Below are 20,180 nucleotides of genomic sequence, written 5' to 3' on the forward strand. Positions count from 1 at the left end.
ACCTCTGTGCCTGGGAAGATCATAGAACAGACCCTCCTAGAAGCTATGCTAAGGCACATGGAGGACGGGGAGGTGATTTGAGACAGCCAGCATGGCTTCACCAAGGGCAAGTCCTGCCTGACCAACCTAGTGGACTTCCATGATGACTACATCAGTAGACAAGCAAAGAGCCACAGATGTCATCTATCTGGACTTGTGTAAGGCCTTTGGCACGGTCCCCCACAACTTCCTTCTCTCTGAATTGGAGAGGTATGGATTTGATGGATGGACTGTTCAGTAGATAAGGAATTGGCTGGACGGCTGCATCCAGAGGGTAGTGGTCAATGGCTCAATGTCGGGATGGAGGAGATCAGTGATGAGTGTAGTCCCTCAGGGGTCCATATCGGGATCAGTACGGTTTAATATCTTCATCAATGACATAGAAGGTGGGATCGAGTGCATCCTCAGCAGGTTTGCAGACAACACCAAGCTGAGTGATGTGGTTGACACGCCTGAGGGACGGGATGCCATCCAGAGGGACCTGGACAAGCCTGAGAAGTGGGCCCATGTGAACCTCTAGGAGGTTCAGCAAGACCAAGTGCAAGGTCCTGCACCTGGATCGGGGCAATCTCCGGTATCAATACAGACTGAGGGATGGAGGGATTGAGAGCAGCCCCGAGGAGAAGGACTTGGGAGTACTGGTGGATGAAAAGCTGGACATGAGCCAGCTACGTGCACTCGCAGCCCAGAAAGCCAACCGCCTCCTGGGCTGCAGCAAAAGAAGCGTGGCCAGCACGTTGAGGGAGGTGATTCTATCCCTCTACTCTGCTCTGGTGAGACCCCACCTGGAGTACTGCGTCCAGCTCTGGGGTCCTCAGTACAGGAAAGACATGGACCTTCTTGGAGCAGGTCCAGAGGCTGGGCACAAAAACAATTAGAGGGCTGGAACACCTCTGCTGTGAGGAAAGGCTGAGAGAGTTGGGGTTGTTCAGCCTGAGGAAGAGAAGGCTCTGGGGAGACCTTATTGCAGCCTTTCAGTACTTAAAGGGGGCTTATAAGAAAGATGGTGACAGATTTTTTAATAGGGCCTGTAGCAATAGGGCAAGGGATAATAGTTTTCAACTGAAGGAGGGTAGATTCAGACTAGGTATAAGGAAGAAATTTTTTACAATGAGGGTGGTAAAACAATGGAAGAGGTTGCCCAGAGAGGTGGTAGATGCCCCATGCCTGGAAACATTCAAGGTTAGGTTGGACGGGGCTCTGAGCAACCTGATCTAGTTGAAGATGTCCCCGCTCATTGCAAGGGGATTGGACTAGATGACCTTTAAAGGTCCCTTCCAACCCAAACCATTCTACAATTCTATAATTCTATGTGCTTCTCATGTCGGATCCCACAAGAGACTGAGAACACTAGACAAAATGTCTTCCTTATTTTTCTAGACATGCAAGCACATTTGCTATTTCTTCACAGTATCCCCTAACAGACATTAATGATAGTGCAAAACTTACACAGATAAGAGTACAGGACACCAAAGTCTCTTTTGACATCAGAAATATGATAACTCTTAAAGCCTGTAGCAGTCACCATTACTATGACAAATCTCATTCCAACTGCATTGATGTCATCAACTTATGTTCCTGAAAGCTAAAACTGATGCATCTTCAATATTCAGCATTTTTAGAGCACTTCAAGCCCTGGTGAACATCTAGGAAAGAAAAGTAGGTTTCTCAGAACTTTAGATGTGCTTCTAATTATCTCATTCTGTGTTTTCTGTAGTTGACAGTTAAAATACTAAGTACATTTTCAATAAGGAAAATATTATGATATCATGGTTGTTCTGATGAGGTTTTAAAGGTTTTCTGGTGCTTTCCAAATCCTTGCTATTACCTACACTATTGGTAATGGGAAAGAATAACACAACTGTACTAGCCTGTGACTTTGTAAGTGAATTCTTCTTCAAGAGTTCAGAGGCAGCTTAAGCACTTAAGATCTAAATGAGGGGCTTTTGAAAATACTCAGAATATGATGTTAACAGATGAAAATATCTGGCTAACAGAGATATGGGTTCATCATCACTGCGAACTCCATTCTGTCTGCATTTCTGTCCTGAACATGTCTGCATGGATGACGCTTTGACTCTACTGTTTCTACGCCCACATGTATGTAACAGATTTCACTGGCTTCATTTTCACAGTACACCTGAATTGCAATAGTAAGTTGTTCAATGAACATGAAACTTAGCCACCTCCCTCTCCAGTGACTCACCCACATATACTTATTTTGAGGGTACAGCAGACAAGAAGTGCTGAGCTGACAGCAAGCTCTGCAAGGGCTTTGCCTGGCCAGCCACTACCAGGAGCTGCACTGCCAGGATGCAGAAGTCCTTCCTTCAGGGAGAGTACATTCTGAAGGCACTTTCTAACCAACACATTTTTTTAAAAGAACTTGTTTTAAGACTTCTATCCTCTAAAATTTGGTTGAAATCAGACAACAGGTTCCAAAGCTATAAAAGGGGGTAACAGATACATATGATCATGTAGGCCTCATTTCTTTAAGAAACCAGGAAAAAAAAAAATCTCATATATAAATAGTTATACATTAAAATGAGAGCCCCAAAGTACTTCTTCCTGCCCAGAATTCTGCATCAGCTCCCTTGATTAATACCCAGTAAAATACCTGCGAAAGCAACTAGCATTTCAGGAAAGCAGTAAACTCACAGTCACAAGTATGCTTACATATTTTATATCTTCCAAGTGTCAAAATCTTTATTAAAAGTACTGCATAAGGAGATGAGCAGTCCTTTTTTGGGGGGCGTGGGAGACAGCAGAAATGAAACATTTCAGTGAAGGATGAAAAGAGAAAAACTGAAAATCTTGCAGTTATTACTCTTTATGTTTGTTCTCATTAGTGATTTTTTTTTTTTTTAATACTGATGCCACTACCTATCTGAGCAGATCTTTTCTAAATATAGGTTCTAAAGGTAGATCCTGATACATTGTCATGTATTCTGTTTCAGGAAGTAGATTCACTTTACTTCTCAGAATTTTTTTTAATATGGTGTAATGAATGGAACAATGGCCTGAGTATCTGATCTTATTGCAGGATTGTGTAAACTGATGGTTCAAAAATGTACATTATGCAAAAAACTCTTAAAACTTTTATTCACACTCACTTTGCAGGGGATAAGCAATGCTCTAAATCATCATCTCTAAGATCCTTCTTCTACTTCACGGAACAAGTGAGTGAGCCTCTAGCTGGTACAATCCCTGCCTTATTATGGCTTAATCTCCGATTCCTGCTTGGTTGCCATAAATAGCCATATATTAGCTCAGCTGCAGCTCAGCATGCATACCTTTTTGTGACTGTGGTATTCCCAATGGCAGTTACTTCACCACAAACCACATCTACTTGCAAAATGCAATCCTACAGAAAGAAATGTGATTGGGCTGTGAGGATTATACAGCATATAGAGATTCCACATATCTTACCAACATATGCTGCAATAATTTAAGCATCACAGCATTTAAAACCTGAAAATGTTTATTATACAGATGACCAACATAGCACCTTAACTGTCTTTTTATCCACCTATAACTTCCTAACAAATAAAGATAGTCAAATATCCCAAACTAATCCTCCCATTAAAATCTGCCTAATTTTGAAAAACATAATATCAGTATTTGTGGGTTGGACATTCCAAATACTGTTAGATTAGAAAGGGAAAAAAAAATACCAGTCTTTAACTACTCTCCTTCTCTGGGTAATTCCTAGGATTATTCTACCTCCATATGACAGGTCAGTCTGGGACAGATATCCCAGGAGGGAAAGATCATTTTCTATGGCAATTATTCAAAGGGCTTGGAAATTCTCTGGGGAAATGGCATAGTTACCACTGTACCTTTACTCTGAAGAGCATTCCAAGGACACTTAAGATCAAAAGCCCAAACAGCAACAGGGAAGGAAAAGGTATTTGTTGATTGGTAAACTTCACCAAATCTCCATTTCAAGATCTCTGTGTTAAAGTACAGTCAAGAAAACTACTCTCTCACAACATTAGAGACAACCAGCAAGAAATGTGGAAGGGCTGAAAGTATATAAAAAAAATAAATGAATGTAGAGCTGGGTATCTCTTGGCCTGTATATGAAAATGTGCTTTCTTGTATGACACTATCCATTCAAGGAATTTATCTCCTACTTTTCTCCCAGGTGTAAATTTCTCTATACCTCAATACTCTAAGTACAAGATGGGGAAAAGGATTATTTTTATTTCACCATATCAATTTAGTTTATGTCCTGTTTGGAAACTAGCATTATTTCTGTTGCCTATTACCATCGCTTCTTTGTTTTATTTGCAGGCTGGTAAAAGACACTACAAAGATGACATGATAGGATGCCAGATGAAAAAATGTGTCATATAGTAGGACATGTAAAGGAGCCAAATATAGTGCAAAAAGATGAAATAGTGTGGCAAATTTGGAATGTCTCTAAAGGTTCAGACCCACTATTTACAAATTAATATATTAAGGAAAGGCAAACCACGAGAGCTCAATAGCAGTTATAGGCCATGTTTGTTAGGGCAGTTATGTCATGAGATCTGTTGCATGAAAGGATTCTTTATAATGGGCAGGAAACACTGGAGTGATGGATTTCAAGAAGGTTGCTGGGAACTTTCCCATCCTCCATGAGTTGAAAAACATTGGATAAAATACCTCTATCTGAGTTTAAGAATTAAATAAAGTATCTTGAGTTGGAAGTCTAAATTATTATGTCAATGCCCAAATATAAATAAGCTGATGAATGGATGCAATCAAATGCAATGCTAAATATATTAAGTCCTTACACCAGTATTTTTTCAGTAAATAATTCTGCTGTTGGAGGATGGCATGATATGTACATTGGTATTTCACAATATACTAAATCCAACCTATTAAAATTGCATGTTTTTATCCTTAATATGTACATTTTAGTTTAGTTGAGCACTGATTTCCAGACATTTCTGAATGTATCTAGATACTGAATGTGACAAGATACTTGTTCCTCTGTCTGATGTTCTGAAAGTAGGTATGGATGACATGCCTCATTCCTTTTCCAATTATTACACTTACTCAATTAAAGATGAATTATCCAAAAAAGTAATACTGGAAGATGATGTTCTTAAATCCACAGCTCATGAAAAAAAATTTAACAAATGGTCTAAGATGCATAAAAATCTTAGACTTGGACATGCTAAGATGATTCTTAATTGGTCAATATTTGGTCAATATCATAATTAACAACTAAAGTCCAGATTCACCAAAAATTCCCCTTAAAATAGCAGTCAAAAACACAGTTAAACCGCTATTTTTAATATGTCTCAAGTATGAAGTTGTATACTAAACGAAAATAACACTGTAATTAATAATTTGATAACTAAAATCTACTCACTTCCCTGAAGGCATTACTTGCCTACGGAGAATATAGCCAGATACAGAGGCAAACGAAACCAACTTTTGAACCATTTCTTCCCTAGTATCCAGACACATGTATCACTGGGGCATATGAGCCTCTGTGCTTGATGCTTCAACTGTAACCAGAAAGGCTATTTTACCTTCAAGGTCTTGTCCAGTTCTGAATCTGCCATGTATATTACAAATGAGCTGTATTCTTTTCCAGTTTAAAGGAAGTTAAACTTTGAAAACTTTAAACTGCTTGTGAATAACAGAAGGTATATTGGCATCATCAGAAAACAAATCACTCTTAAAAACTGATGGTTTAAGAACTCGTTCCTTAAAATTTGTTCCAATAAATTTGTAAAGAAAAATAAATCCAGTAATAACACATGAATAAGACACATAATAACAACAGAATAAGACACATGAAAGGAATGAAATATAAAATGTTATGACACAACATGGAATATGTTTTTTCCTAAAATGTTCTAAAGATCACGTGATTGTTCAACTAGGCATAGAACTGACCTTTGAATTTCACCAAATAACTGTTGTGTCAAGCCCAACAACTGGTGAAGGACACACAAACTTCCTGTTAGATTTACATCCATATGATAAACATAGGTAACTGATTTAATCCTTAGCTACTGACATCATTAAAAATGTGTCTGTATTTCAGATCAAATATCAAAGACCATTTGTTAGTGGCTGAAATTAAGAATTTGATAAGTGCTATACAAAAATAATGAAATCAGGAGCTACATTTCATTGCAGATGTTAAAGTCATCTTTTCATGCCAGTAAGAATTGTCGGTTTTCCTGAAGGGGACAAGCTGTCATCTGTCATATCAAAGTAACCCAATTAAAATGAGACAATACAAAATAACACAATCTAAACCAATTGACTCAGACAATTGAAAATATGAAGCCATGTTACTTTAGAAAAAAAAATTAAGCCTTCCATGTTTTTTCTAAAATTAATGAATAAAGTCATTCTGTAAAATTAAAAGTTGTGATATTAAGAAGATTAGAGATCCTCCTTTTGAGAGATTAACTAAGCTAACTAAAATTAAAAGAAACAGTTCCCTTCAGATAACTGAATTCAAGACTCAGGTATACTCAGTTTCACTATAGCTTTCCAGTGGTTGAATATGTTTAATATTCAGGCAATTATTTTAATCAGTTCTCAACAGAAAGAGGGTTACTGCCTAAATAAGGTAAAATACTACTTTTCATACTATTTTTCCATACTCATATTTAAAAACAGTAATAAATTCTCAAGGTAATCTAGGAATATCAACTTAGCTAGTTTTAAAAGTAGCAAAATAAACATCCCTTCCTCCTGTTAATATTTTTACATGCTTTGTAATATAAATGGATCAGACATTTAAAAATAGTTACGAGTTTCCTAAGCAAAATTGTTCATTCTTTTTTCAGTTGTTGTGCTTGGTTCTTTCCACTTATTTAAACTTTTTATTTTGTGCTCTCCATTTTGCTAATTCCATGGAGTGAGTCACACAGGGAAAATGATTCCGTTTATTAACAGCTACTGACCAGTAGGTTTTACTGGAAATATTCTTTTATTTTTTAATGGTTCAAATAAAAATTATCGTAAATCATTCTGCTATTCAAAGAGTTAATCCAGTCAGTTAAGGTTTCAGCAGACAATACTGAATTAATATTAGCATAAAAATTGCCATTTAGCATAGTGTCCAAGTGAAACCTAACTATTTCTTTTTTAATGAGATGAAACTATAACAAGCTGTAAATTACATTTCTTAACTAACCTTCTTCAGTTTTACAATTGTCAGCTTTCATCATTTTTAGTGGTTCTCCTCTCCCCTCCCTCTACTATTGTCTTCCCCGTGCCCACAGATACTATGTTGAAAATATCAAATAAAGTAGTAAATCTTCATGTACAGACCCAGACAATTCTTTGGTTGTCTCCAAATGCCTAATATGTGGATTACAAGTAAACCTGCTAATCTACTAGAATATTTAACACTATCATTTCTTTTCCCAGTAGGAGCCAAATTGCCATCCTCAAGTGAACCCATCTGTGAACGAAAGACCATACCCACTTAACTCAGGCCAGTATGTTTAGAAACAATGTAAGTACCCACAAATCCACTCATGAAATACTTTAAAAATGAAACAGCATAAATAATATCAAATATTTATCAACGTGTTTATTGTAATAATTAATTTTTTTCTTCATTATTAAACTATTGTTTAAGAGGTAGATTTGTAGGGTAATTTTTGCAGAGTCAAAGTACAGGTACGGATTAACTCTTCCCAAAGAAGAGAAGGTGGCCCTCTGTAAGCAGGTAAGAGTGAAAAGACTGTAGAAGAGCTGCATGAACACTCAACAGGTGTTTTAGGAGTAAAAGAAGCTTCAATTTAGTTTCTATTATTGTGACTTGAGTTTCCAAGAAGTTATAAATAAGGATTATATCCAGAGACAGCAAGACTTTCTGCAAGTTTATAGAATCCTTCAAGAAATAACTTGACTTTAGCCTAGCCTGAAAATGACTGGTTAAAACACGTACTCCACTTCTAATGAGACTCAGTGTTTCAAAGTGTTTTCCATCCAAAGTAACAAAACAGTGCATCCAAAGGACAGAGGTACAAAATAACAACTTCATTTATGGATCATAGGCAGAAGACAGGAGAGCAAAAGGCAGGCCTTGGCAAGAGTATACATTTCAAAGATACAAAAGCTGAGTTTGAATCACTTGCAGTAATATAAAGACAATTATATTAGTGATCTGAAAATGGAGGTTAAATGATCTCATTCTTCTGGAACAACAGATCAAAGTCCCAACAGGATACTCATCTGTCTAGGACACCCAAAGCAAGCAACGCCAGTTTACATTAGCTCGTATGCTTAAATTATCTTACCTGAGCAGAAATTTTGTATGCAAAAATGCCATAACTATTGTGTGGAAGACTACAGAGCACTTCAGTGGTGAGGGATGTAATTTACATACACTGATACGTATCTAACCTAGCCATCAGGGGTGTTGTCAGGCTTAGCTGACTAGTGTATCTGGAGAACTTTCAGCTTTTCACATGGAAACATCACAGAAAGTTAAAGCACTGCTAATATAAATTATAAACAAATAAACTGTTGCCATATTTGCAAATAGTATGTTTTCATCTCTTCACTGATATTCAGCATGCTGAATGCTGGTTAGGTGCCATGGGGCAGATAAGGTGTTAGAAATATGACGGAGAAGGCAATAGATACCTTAAAATGAAACTCTTTGTTTCATTCGTCATCTGACTACATCATACTACACTCATCCTAACTTGAGCAATAAACTTCAACAATGCCTGAAGGAAAGTAAAACCTGTCACTGAGCATAAGAAAACAGGGAATAAGGTGACCTTTCATACTTAGCAGTACTCTGAAAATCTACTGGACACAGAGGATTAAACAAAACTCTGGTCTTAAAAAGATTTCTTCTTAGTTTAAGAAACCATGATTTTTTTCCCAAAATTCAGGTTCAAATCCAGATTTCCAAAGGAAGAACAGAGGTATTCCTCTACAGTTTTTATGTTAATGTCTTAAGTATAAAATATCTAAAAACTAGTTAAATACTGTGCTGAAAAGCAGTTCAGAAAGAAGCCTTTTTTCTTCCCCACTATAAAATACACAAAATTTTCTAGAACAAGCAAATGAGTAAATATCTGTATGAAACATTTCATTCAAGTTTGGGTTAGAAGAGAAAAGTTATGCCATGAGAAGAGCATAGTAATGGACAGACTCAGTTCCTCATGATACCTTAGTGAGCTGAGGTGACTCATCATGTCCTAAGAATATAATGAAAGTTTATTTTGTGCATTAGCATTGAGATCTTAATTTTCCCTCAGTTTTCTTCAGTGTTACATATTGTTCTGTTGTCACAAAATGGAAGAACCTGCATAACAGTGGAAAGCCAAACCATTTTTGGCTGGCTGAAAACCATGTGGGGTTCTATAAAATGTACACATAAACAATTTAGCACCATTATTTTATAATACTGGCAAAAACAGCAGACAGAAGGTTATTAACAATTGCATTCATTCAGGGATTTACTAAGGTGCTTTTCAAAAAGCAAGTTAGTCATCAAATTAATCTGAAGCAAGGGATAACATGTATAACCATGCATCTGCATCATTTTGCATTAGATGAAGTATATATAACAATAATGATCAAATCAAGTAAATATAGTGGGATTAAAAAGGAACCAAGAAAGGAATTTTTCTTCTTTATTCACTGCCTTGGTAAGCAAATTAAATTTCATTCAATCTCAATAGGCCAAAAGTTGGCAGAAAAGGATGCACAATCATAGGTTACATTTTCATTCTGAAAAGTTAGTGTATTCACCTGTGGATTGATTTCAAATCTTTCCCAGTTTAAAGGCAGATATTCTTGAACGCAGGTTTTTCACTTCTATTTTTCTTATGGTAAAGCTAAGAGGCATATGCAATATTTGTTTATGCAATTAGGCAAGACAAAATTGAATACCATGTTTATCTTTACTTGGTTTAGCATCAAAAAGGCAGATAAAATGTAATGGAAAGGAAAGCTAGGTTACACAATTCAGCAGTAAATGTTTCTAAAATTGTTTTCAGTGTGAATGGCAGTAAACTGCATATTGTTAATACATAATATATGTTGCATAGTGTGTAATATGGGAAGTAGTTATAAAAACCTACTCCTACTATCATCACAAATGTTTCTCACTATTGCTAGGACTAACTTTATCCTCACCCGGGACATCACTTGCTCGAACCACTGCACCGCTTTAATCGTATGTGTTTTGTTTTTGCTTCACTACAATCCAAACTGTTTGAAACAGCTTCAGACAAAATACCTTTTTTGTCTACTCCAGTCTCAGTTTCTTATGCCCTTTAGAGTCCATTCAGATTACAGCTACCCTTGTCTGTCTGATATAGTTGTGCTCCCATTCGTACTGCCTGGGAACATATATATTTTATAGCTGCTTTTTACCAGTAGTTGGTTCATACCTATTACTAACATTACCAGGAGGGTTCAGATGCTGGAATTCTCACTGCACTTCCAAAAGCTTACGGGCTCACATTCAAACCCTACTCTCAGGGCCATCACTTTTTGGCTATTCTTTCCCTAAACCCACATAGAGGACCAAACACAAAAAACACGTCCACCCCCTTGAGTGGTTACACAACATTAAACTTCTGGACATTTGAAACAGCAAATTATATTTCAGAAGGGTTCATTTTTTATCCCCCCCAACTCTTTCTCCCCATATTCCACGTGAAACGAGCAGGAACTAGCACATGAAGGCATAGTGCATGTCCCTAAGGTACAGAAAACACCTTAAAAAAGCAACATTTCTAAGGTACATAAAATTATTAGTCTTACTTCTGAAATTGTTGGTTCTGTATGTATATAAAGGTTACAAATATTATGATGTATATGATGCTGGCCACCTTTGATGTGTTGTATCAGCATTGGAGAAACATTGTTAAAGATAATCAACTAATATTTGTATTAAACAAACACAAAACTAACTGGGTCCCATGAAAGATATCCTTTCTTTTATCTTTATTATCATCCTTTAATGGACATCTGAAAGTAGCACGAGGGGAGGTTATATACATATATAAGACTTTTCTTAGTGCCAATTCCTATTAACAATATAAAATGTTGGCATACCTTATAGGCAATGAATGGATTTGTGAAGGTTTAGATTAAAAGAAAAGCTATGACTGGCAACTTAAAACCATAAATGCTCCTTACAGACCTACTGTAGCATGAATAAGCAAATTTGCCAATTCTCTCAGAGCTGAGATGAACAATAGCGCGCTAAAAACATTGCCATTCTAAATTAAGGTCTACGATTAGGTGAGCACAAACATAGACATGGTATAGTTTGCATTCAGTTAAAACAGTAAATGTAGAACATATCATTATCTTCATCTATCTTTCCAGCAAACACTTCTGCCAGTCTTTCCTAGACAATGGGTTCACGTACTGTGGCAGACAGCAAGGGGCTGGCAAGGAGTACACAGGGAAACCAGGAACTACCTCTTAGAGAAGGTAAATAAAAAACAGTTGGTTTGTTCCAAACCCCTTTCAGCAAACTTCAGGACTCATGTTTGACAACCATTTAGTCAGAAGATGAACCCTGGGGGTTAGAACATGCTTAAAACAATTTCTCGAAGTTATTAAAACCAGAAGCAGGCCAAATTCTTGGAAGACAAAGGAAACCATCTTTCTGTTAGGTGTGGACTGCAGTACCCTTTCCAATACAATTTGCTAAATAAACTGCCAGAACAAAAAGATGAAATACATTCAAGATTACGTTATTCATTTGTTAGGTGATGTGGTTTGAAGTTGGCTCTAAAAGGATTTTACGTATACTATAATGGTCTTATGGAAAGGAGGAATAAAATGTAATTAAAAACCCCAATAAGTGCGTTCAAAGGAGAGCGTGCCCACTAATTGTTTATTAAAATTTAGGTGGTCCGAGCAGAGGAAGCGTCAGCGCCGCCGCGCCCCGCCCCCCCGCGCTGACGGGTGCTCTCGGCTCCTGCCATTGGCTCGGCGCGGAGCAGCCGGCGCCTCCGACAGATGACACCGGGCTGACGCCAGCGCTGGTGCTGCCAGGCTCCGGGGACCCGGCTTTGTACCAGCCTTCTGAAATACAACTTTGAAATGCCATAAAAATAACGTGGGTTTAAGAACTTTGCTAACACGTTTCCCAGGGAAAATCCTATCTTAGGTTTTCCGGCAAGCCGGTTACATGCAGAGGCTAACGTACACCAAGGGCAGATCTGTCAAACAAGCGTGCACCCTGAAGCCAGTCCCTCCACTTGAATGCAATTTTTTTTTCAATGAGCTTCCATAATATGTTTGCTTCTAATATTTTGAAAGACTCAATATTTACCCAAAGCGCAGAAGTTTTCTGGGGAATTATTTTTGCTTTAGCTAATAATATTCATTAAGCACTAACCAAGACATTAATTCAAACACCAGGAGCAAGACATGACGCAACAACCACTGGTAGAATTTATAAGCAGGTTAACTGCACTATATGGCAAAGAAAGTTACAGAGAGATTTTTCAGTGAGCAAGAACTATAGGTGCCTGTGGTTCAAAGAGGAAACAGATGTTTTAATGATGATAAAGGGATTTTGATGCTATGTGATTGTCTTCCAAACAGCCACGTTTGAGAACCTACCATACACATGCATTTATTAAAGATTACTGAATTATCATATGAATGAGCATTTTTTCCTGTTTTCAGGAAATATACTTGAATGTATATAAATAAATAAGTTCCAGGACAAACAACACAATATCACAGAGGGAAAATACGTCTTCATGATTTCCTTCAAGTCACACTAAGAAAGAAATGGGAAGAAGTGATCCTTTGATACAGGAAGAAAATACGTCTCCCTGCTCAAAAGGCTTTTATCATGTAAGAAAACATGACCATAACAATACAATTTTTATGACTTGGCTATTTTGTAAAGGCAAAGAAGTGCCAAACTCATATTACTTCACCACTACTATCCCTGTAAGATTTTCATTTTTCTCATAGCCCAGTTAGTCCTCATTTGACATTAATGCAGGGAAAAACATAGCATCTGGTAGTTGCCACAGTATTTTGCAACAAGCATTTTCAGTTTAACAATCTGTAATGTGTATTGATTACTCACCATATCCATGAATGCCTCCTAAAGGGGAAATTATTCACATGCATCATGTTCACAGATCTTGCAACATCAGTGTTTTTCTTGTCAGACAGATTTATGTGTTATGGCATTCATAGATGCATTCCAGAACAACTGCATGAGCAGTTAACAGCAGGGATTATTGCAAGAATTACTGTAATCCACAAAAATAAAAATTCCCAGGATCCGAAGAAAGACTTCTCACAGGGTTTTCTAGGTACACGTCCATCCATTTATGCATCACTTGCTACTTAAAAAACATGAAACTAATCAGTATACAGAAACTGTTATGACAATGCCAACAGTTTGCCTTGATAAAAATCCAAGTGCTTTGACTGTGAATTAAAGCATCTTCATATGCAGCATTTTGGACAGTTGGAAAAGGTTAGTCAAAAGGTAGTTTCTTGTCATCCATGCCAAATCAGTGGTTAGGGGGAGATGTGTAACTTCAGATTGCTTTGCCATGTTCAGAAAGGAATATTGCTTTTTCTTCTTTCTTAGACACATATTCATCAGTGATTGCATTAATGCAGTTTTCCTTTCTTACAAGCCCAGGGAACAGGATGATGTTTAATAGCCATGTACAACAAACCCAAACTTCTTTCTGAATTTGATACTGTGGGTTTATTTCTTCAACTAAGAAAGAAGGAAGTAAGCTTTTTCCGCTCCATAGGACAGGACTACAGTTAGATACCGTCAAGAGGTACGATCATATCCTGATCAAATTCATTTTTGCTGTCTAACCCCATAATAAGGCTGCCTGCTCCCTTTAAGTAAAATGACTAAGCTATCGACTCTTGCTCTGCAGAACCTAGTTCTGTTTCGATGTTATACTGTATACAAAACCCCATACATCAATTTGTACGTTGCAAAATGAAAGAAAAGCTGTAAGTCCCGTGTTACCTAAGCATTCTTTCTCTGCTGTCCTTTTTTCCCCAGTTCAGCTCCCAGATAGTAGTTATCACTCCTGACGCTCTGGTAAATATCCTCGGGAAGATTCTTAAGCCCAAGCTCAAGAGACGCCGTACGTTTTGAAGCAACGCGGGCAACAGGCTCCGGCTTCCTTCTCCCCTGGCAAGAATTTCCAGGCTACCCCTCGGGTCCTCGTCTCCTCGCCCAGCAGCAGCTCCGGACAGCGGCGGACCCGGTGGCACCTACCCTGCAGCAGCCGGGGCTCGGCTGCGGCGCGGCGGTGCCCGGCGGGGCTGCGCTGGCGTCACGGGGGCCCTCTAGGTGGGTTCTCCCGCCACAGCACCTCGCCGGCGGCCGGAGGGGAGGACGGGGGCACCGGGCGAGAGCAAAGCCGGAGAGCCTTCCTTCAGACAACCTATTCCTCTCGGGTGACTGGAAGGAAAGCAAATTCTGCATGGAAGCGCAGAAAATCCGCAGGAAAAGGGACGTGCAGGGAACAGAGTTCCCTGCGACGATCTCTACTGAGATGTAAAAGATTTCTAGGCAAGCTTATGTACTTCAGCGTGCCCGGGCCATATAGCAGTGGCTTGTCATTCTTTTTAAATGGTTCACGCTGCACGAAGACTTTCTAAACTTCAAACGACCCCTTGCCCTTTTGGACAGGAAATCCTGCAGTGTGGAAGCCAGCTGCAACTTCAATGGCATTAAAACATGTGGTAAGACTGTGTATGCGATTAGGGTGTGGGTGGACTGGGGAGCAACATGATAAGATATTGCACTGCACATTTGTATAGATACTATTTCCTTAAGCTCAGTTCTGTTGCTGTCACAGCTCTATTCTACAATACCCCAAATTAGCCCTAGTACAGTTGATGCCATTCTGGAGGAAGAATAAAATATTAAACTACTTGAATGTCACAATGTGTTGACAGTGAAATAGCATTTATTTCAATTCAGTAATAAAAAGCGAGCCTGTACTGCTGCACGCGTTTGTATATTACTGTATTTTGAAGACTTGGAGCACCAAAATACAACATATTCAAAAATTTAGAGGGGCTGTAGCATCATTTATGTCCTACTACTCTGTGCAGAAGGTCAGGTTTTCTTTTTTCATTTAAATGCAACCATGATAGAAAGCAGACACAGTTACAAAGAGTAAGAATGAAAATTAGCCTTTTCTCACTAAGAAGTTAAAAAAAAAAGTATATGGTCATGTTCCATAAAGATAAATATTCAGTATAACTTTTGAAAGGACCAGGTAAGCCATTACAGCTGTTACAATATGTTCATACCTTATGTAAAAAGCACTGCCCCCCCTCAACTACTTTGGGAATTTATACTGGAGACATTTGAAAAGAGTACAAACAAAACTGTGAAAATTGCAAGGTTGTATGATTAATCCGAATACGAAAAAACATTACATCTGACTAATCCGGTTGTCTGTTGCTTTCTTTAGGCTAGATCCACTTACTATGAAATATTAACTACACCACATGCTACACAAATCTGCACTATCATTATTACTTCATATTGCACTTACCTAACTGCATACTTGCCCGATCATCCATGGTCACCGACATTTTCAACACTAGACTTACTTAATGCCTTGTACTATCTTGAGAAAGAGCTTCTCAACACTGGCCTGGCACCTAAGGCATTTGAAATCTGCGAAAGAGTCTATTCTGCATCTATATGCCAATTTCTGTGGTTTTCTCTAGTATTAAGTTCAGCAAAAAGCATAGCACCCATTGACTCAACTAATTTCATTCAGAAGCAGAGTTGCAGAAGGAGAGTGGGCGTATATGAAGTTACTATATAGCATTATAAACCAGTCAAAGAACTCAACAATGAAGTGGAATACACAATAGATAGGCTTTCCAGTGAAGTGATAAATTAAAGCCAGAGACTTTAACGAGTAAATAATTTTTTACATTTCCAGTATAGGCTGCCTTGTGAAATCCTTCCAGTTCAAGCCCATAATAGTTTGCTAAACAGTTCACCTTGAAAAAAAATGCAACAGCTAAAAATATTTAGTGACATTAACTTTAGTGGCATCGTTTTTTTTGAGTGGATAAGCATTTTGGTATGTCAGTTCCAGTTCAGGTTCACCAAGTTCTTTGAAAAAGTAGTTCAAGCACAATTTCAATTCAAGAAAAAAAAAAGATGAGAAAAGCAATTCAAAGCAGATTTTGCTTTGATTCCTTGGTTCTGCTACCAGAACAGTACTCTGACCATTAGAATTTAGGCTATAGGAAGGTCTAGTGCTATCTTCCCCATTCGTGCAGAATCTAGGCTAGGCATAAAGAAGCTGGAGGAAGAAAGACGGAGACACAAACAGGAGTCTGCAAGTGATATCAGCTCTTCCCTGAGATGGAGGAATCCCAGATTCCAGTCCCTTCTATAAGGTCTCCTTGAGAATTTTCCACTAAAATTAATTAGGTAATGGACTAAGTATATTTGTAGCAGGAACCAGATTATCTGGAAGCACTTCTTGCTTCCAAATAAATAGTCACACTGGACTACAGAGTGAGGATCTATCCTCTTTCTCTCTCTTACTGGTCCTGGGAATCTTGCATTTCTGACTGCCCAATAAAACATCTAAACAGGGAGGAGTGAAGAATATGTCTTATAAACCTTGTTTTTAATAAGCCTATTAACAGTGCAAAATTGTGAACACCTTTCCATTTTGTTCTTTGGGGGTAGGAGAACCAAGGAAAGGATTATCTGCATCCCCATTTCTTAATTTTAATATTGTCTTACTCCCCCAGCACTCAGCTTTTCAATTAATAGTAGTATCAGAAAATTCACTTAAAAATTAACTAAGGTCTGTGTCTGTTAAACTGAATCATAGAATGTCCTGAGTTGGAAGGGACCCACAAGGATCATTGAGTCCAACTCCTGTCCCTGCATAGGACAACCCCAAAATTCACACCATGTGTCTGAGGGCATTGTCCAAATGCTTCTTCAATATTGCCAGGCTTGGCGCCGTGACTACCTCCCAGGGGAGCCTGTTCCAGTGCTCCGCCACCCTCTGCATGAAGAACCTTTTCCTAATGTCCAACCTAACCCTCCCCTGGCATATCTTCCTGCCGTTCCCTTTGGTTCTATCATTGGTTGCCAGGGAGAAGAGATCAGCGCCTGCCCCTCCTCTTCCCCTTGTGAGGAAGCTGTAGACCGCGATGAGGTCTCCCCTCAGTCTCCTCTTCTCCAGACTGAACAGACCAAGTGACTTCAGCCAGTCCTCGTACGGCTTCCTCTCTAAACCGTTCGCCATCTTCGTGGCTCTCCTCTGGACACTCTCTAGTAGCTTTGTACCCTTTTTGTACTGTGGTGCCCAAAACTGCACCCAGTACTCAAGGTGAGGCCGCACCAGTGCAGAGCAGAGCGGGACAATCACCTCCCTTGACCGGCTAGCAATACAGTGCTTGATGCACCCCAGGACACGGTTGGCCCTCCTGGCTGCCAGGGCACACTGCTGGCTCATGTTCAACTTGCCATCAACCAGAACCCCCAGATCCCTCTCCGCGGGGCTGCTCTCCAGCCTCTCATTCCCCAGTCTGTATGTACATCCAGGGGTGCCCTGTGCCAGGTGCAAAATCCGGCACTTGCCCTTGTTAAATTTCATATGGTTGGTGATTGCCCAGCTCTCTAATTTGTCCAGATCTCTCTGCAGGGCCTCTCTGCCCTCCAGAGTGTCAAGAACTTCTCCCAGTTTTGCGTCGTCAGCAAACTTAGATAACAAACCTTTGAGTCCTGCATCCAAGTCATTTATGAAGATATTAAAGAGCACTGGCCCTAAGGTGGATCCCTGCGGAGCCCTGCTAGTGACTGGTCGCCAGCCCGATGTAACCCCATTTACTATAACCATTTGAGCCCAACCCGTCAGCCAATTGCTCACCCATCGCATTATGTGTTTATCCAGCTGTATGGTGGATATTTTGTGATACTGGATACTGTGACAGACAGTATTGAAGGCTTTAGTGAAATCCAAAAAGTTTACATCAACTGACTGCCTTTGGTCAACTAGGTGGGTAACCTTGTCATAGAAAGAAATCAAGTATTTTAAGCAGGTCTTTCCCCTCGTGAACTTGTGCTGGCTGGGGCCAATGACTGCATTGTCTTTCAAGTGTTTTTCAATAACTCCCATAATAATAGGACTGAAGTCCTATAGAGTATTTTCTTTGCCTCTTCTCATAGTGGCAAGTGCACTAGCAGACACCAGAGGAAGAGTTTCCCTTGTGAAATTTCTGCCCATAATCACAGAGTCATAGAATCATGGAATAGTTTGGGTTGGAAGGGATCTTTAAAGGTCACCTAGTCCAACCTCTCCTGCAATAGGCAGGGACATCTGCAACTAGATCAGGTTGCTCAGTACCCCGTCCAACCTGACCTTGAATGATTCCAGGCATGGGCATCTACCACCTCTCTGGGCAACTTCTTCCAATGTTTCACCACACTCATCATAAAGAATTTCTTCCTTATATCTAGTCTAAATCTATCCTCTTTTAGTTTAAAGTCATTACACCTTGTCCTATTGCTACAGGCCCTACTAAATTATGATAGTGCTAAGAGAGGTAAGAAATGCTGTTCTACCAGAGTCAGATTTTTAACATAAAAATCAACAAAACCAATGAAAATATATAATACAAACCATACAGGTCATGAAAAACAAAGTGCACCAGGGGCATATAGAACTACCATTTGTATGATAAGAATGAGTACAAATTTTCTGAAGAGATTAGTTTAACTTACTAAATCTTTTGATTTTTACAAAAAGGGGCCAAAAATGTCATTGAATCAAAAATTTTGGTGAAAATACAATAACATATAGGGCAAAACGTATATCTAGGAAGGCAAAGCTAATCCTTAAAGAAATGCTGAAAAGCCAGCTCTTAACAAGAGTACACCGAATTTCATCAGTGTCAATGCTAAATAGTGATAATGACCAATGGTAGCTTTTTTGAGACAGTATGCAAGATGAGCTTGTGACTTCAACCAGTAGATTGCAGACAAATATCAACAAAAAAAACCTTATCAAACTTGGTAATTGTATAAAAAGTCTCAAAATGCCTTCCAAGAAATGAATAGTTGTGGAGCCTGAAATACGCTATCAGTGACAAGGAGCATTCATTGAGATCAAGTCTGAGGTATGTGATAGAGGCTGATGCAAGAAATATGCTGCTAACATAAATATTGGCTTCTTTCTGTATTACCAAGCATCATATGTATTCCGAACACAACTATGTTTTGTAAAAGGAATGATAACTGCCTGAATTGAACAATACAGTAATGGTTTACAGAAGGAAATGGAGAAAAAGGACTCTTCATTGACCTTTTTATGGAATCTTACTTAGACCTACTTTTTTTTGACACTTTCCTGTCTAGGTGGCATCTTTTCTTGGAGGGGGAAGGGGAAGCAGTAGAATGGGACACATTAAAAATAAGGGACAATGCTTTGAGACATTTTTTTCTGAAATGTCATTTCTCTTACCATATCTTATTTTTCTATCAAGTACACTTTTCTGATGTCCTCAAATACACAGTTTATCCAACTAAATTTCAATTTATGATTTATAGTAAGGTTTAAAACATTTGAATTATCTTTTTAATAATCTCATAAAAACTTCATAAAGCTTTGAGTTGTAGATCAGCGTATCAGAATTATTAATGAGCAGATTCCTGTTTTGTCTGGAGCTGCTTATTCATTGAAAACATTTCTTGTTACTTTTGAGATGGGAATAGACATACTGCAATTCTTTTGCTTTTAAGAAACTGAAATAAGAGGAAATTTAGGCTATTTTCTATGTGAGGATTCCTGAAACTTCTCCAGACACCTTAATGAATTTTGCAATATCATTTTTTCATATTAAACAGTCTAGATCCTCCAGCTTTCTGTCAAATTAGAACCTTTGATATAGCTTTTCTGAGAAAAAACCTGAACCACATTAGTATAATTTCTTTCTGAAATCAGAATATGAAGTCAGATACTTGAGAGGTAATGTACACTAATGAATGAAAACCTTTCTTATTGGCCCTGATTTGCCTTGTTTTTGTTGGTTTTAATTTTATTTCTGAGTAAAGAATTTCTGTCTGTTTGTAACTTAGTCATCGATAAATGTATTATGTCAAAACCTTCAGGGCCTGCAAAATC

The 20,180-nt window shown here is 38.5% G+C and overlaps 1 protein-coding gene across 3 annotated transcripts in view; it reads right to left on the reverse strand.

Moving 5' to 3' along the window:
• PDE4D (phosphodiesterase 4D) overlaps positions 1-20,180 on the reverse strand; it is a 533,586-nt gene that overhangs the window by 284,346 nt on the left and 229,060 nt on the right. Inside the window, exon 1 of one of the 3 annotated variants that reach the window (XM_087759658.1) lies at positions 13,103-14,276. The exons of the other annotated variants lie outside the window; for them this stretch is intronic. Coding sequence (XP_087615784.1) covers positions 13,103-13,149 — 47 coding nt within the window. The 5' untranslated portion in view covers positions 13,150-14,276. Of the gene's footprint in view, positions 1-13,102; positions 14,277-20,180 lie in introns of those variants that run through there. 3 annotated transcript variants of the gene reach the window in all.

The sequence above is a fragment of the Nipponia nippon genome, unplaced genomic scaffold (assembly GCF_047370975.1).
Source record: "Nipponia nippon isolate SJK-2023a ecotype South Korea unplaced genomic scaffold, ASM4737097v1 scaffold_20, whole genome shotgun sequence".
Taxonomy (NCBI): Eukaryota; Metazoa; Chordata; class Aves; order Pelecaniformes; family Threskiornithidae; genus Nipponia; species Nipponia nippon.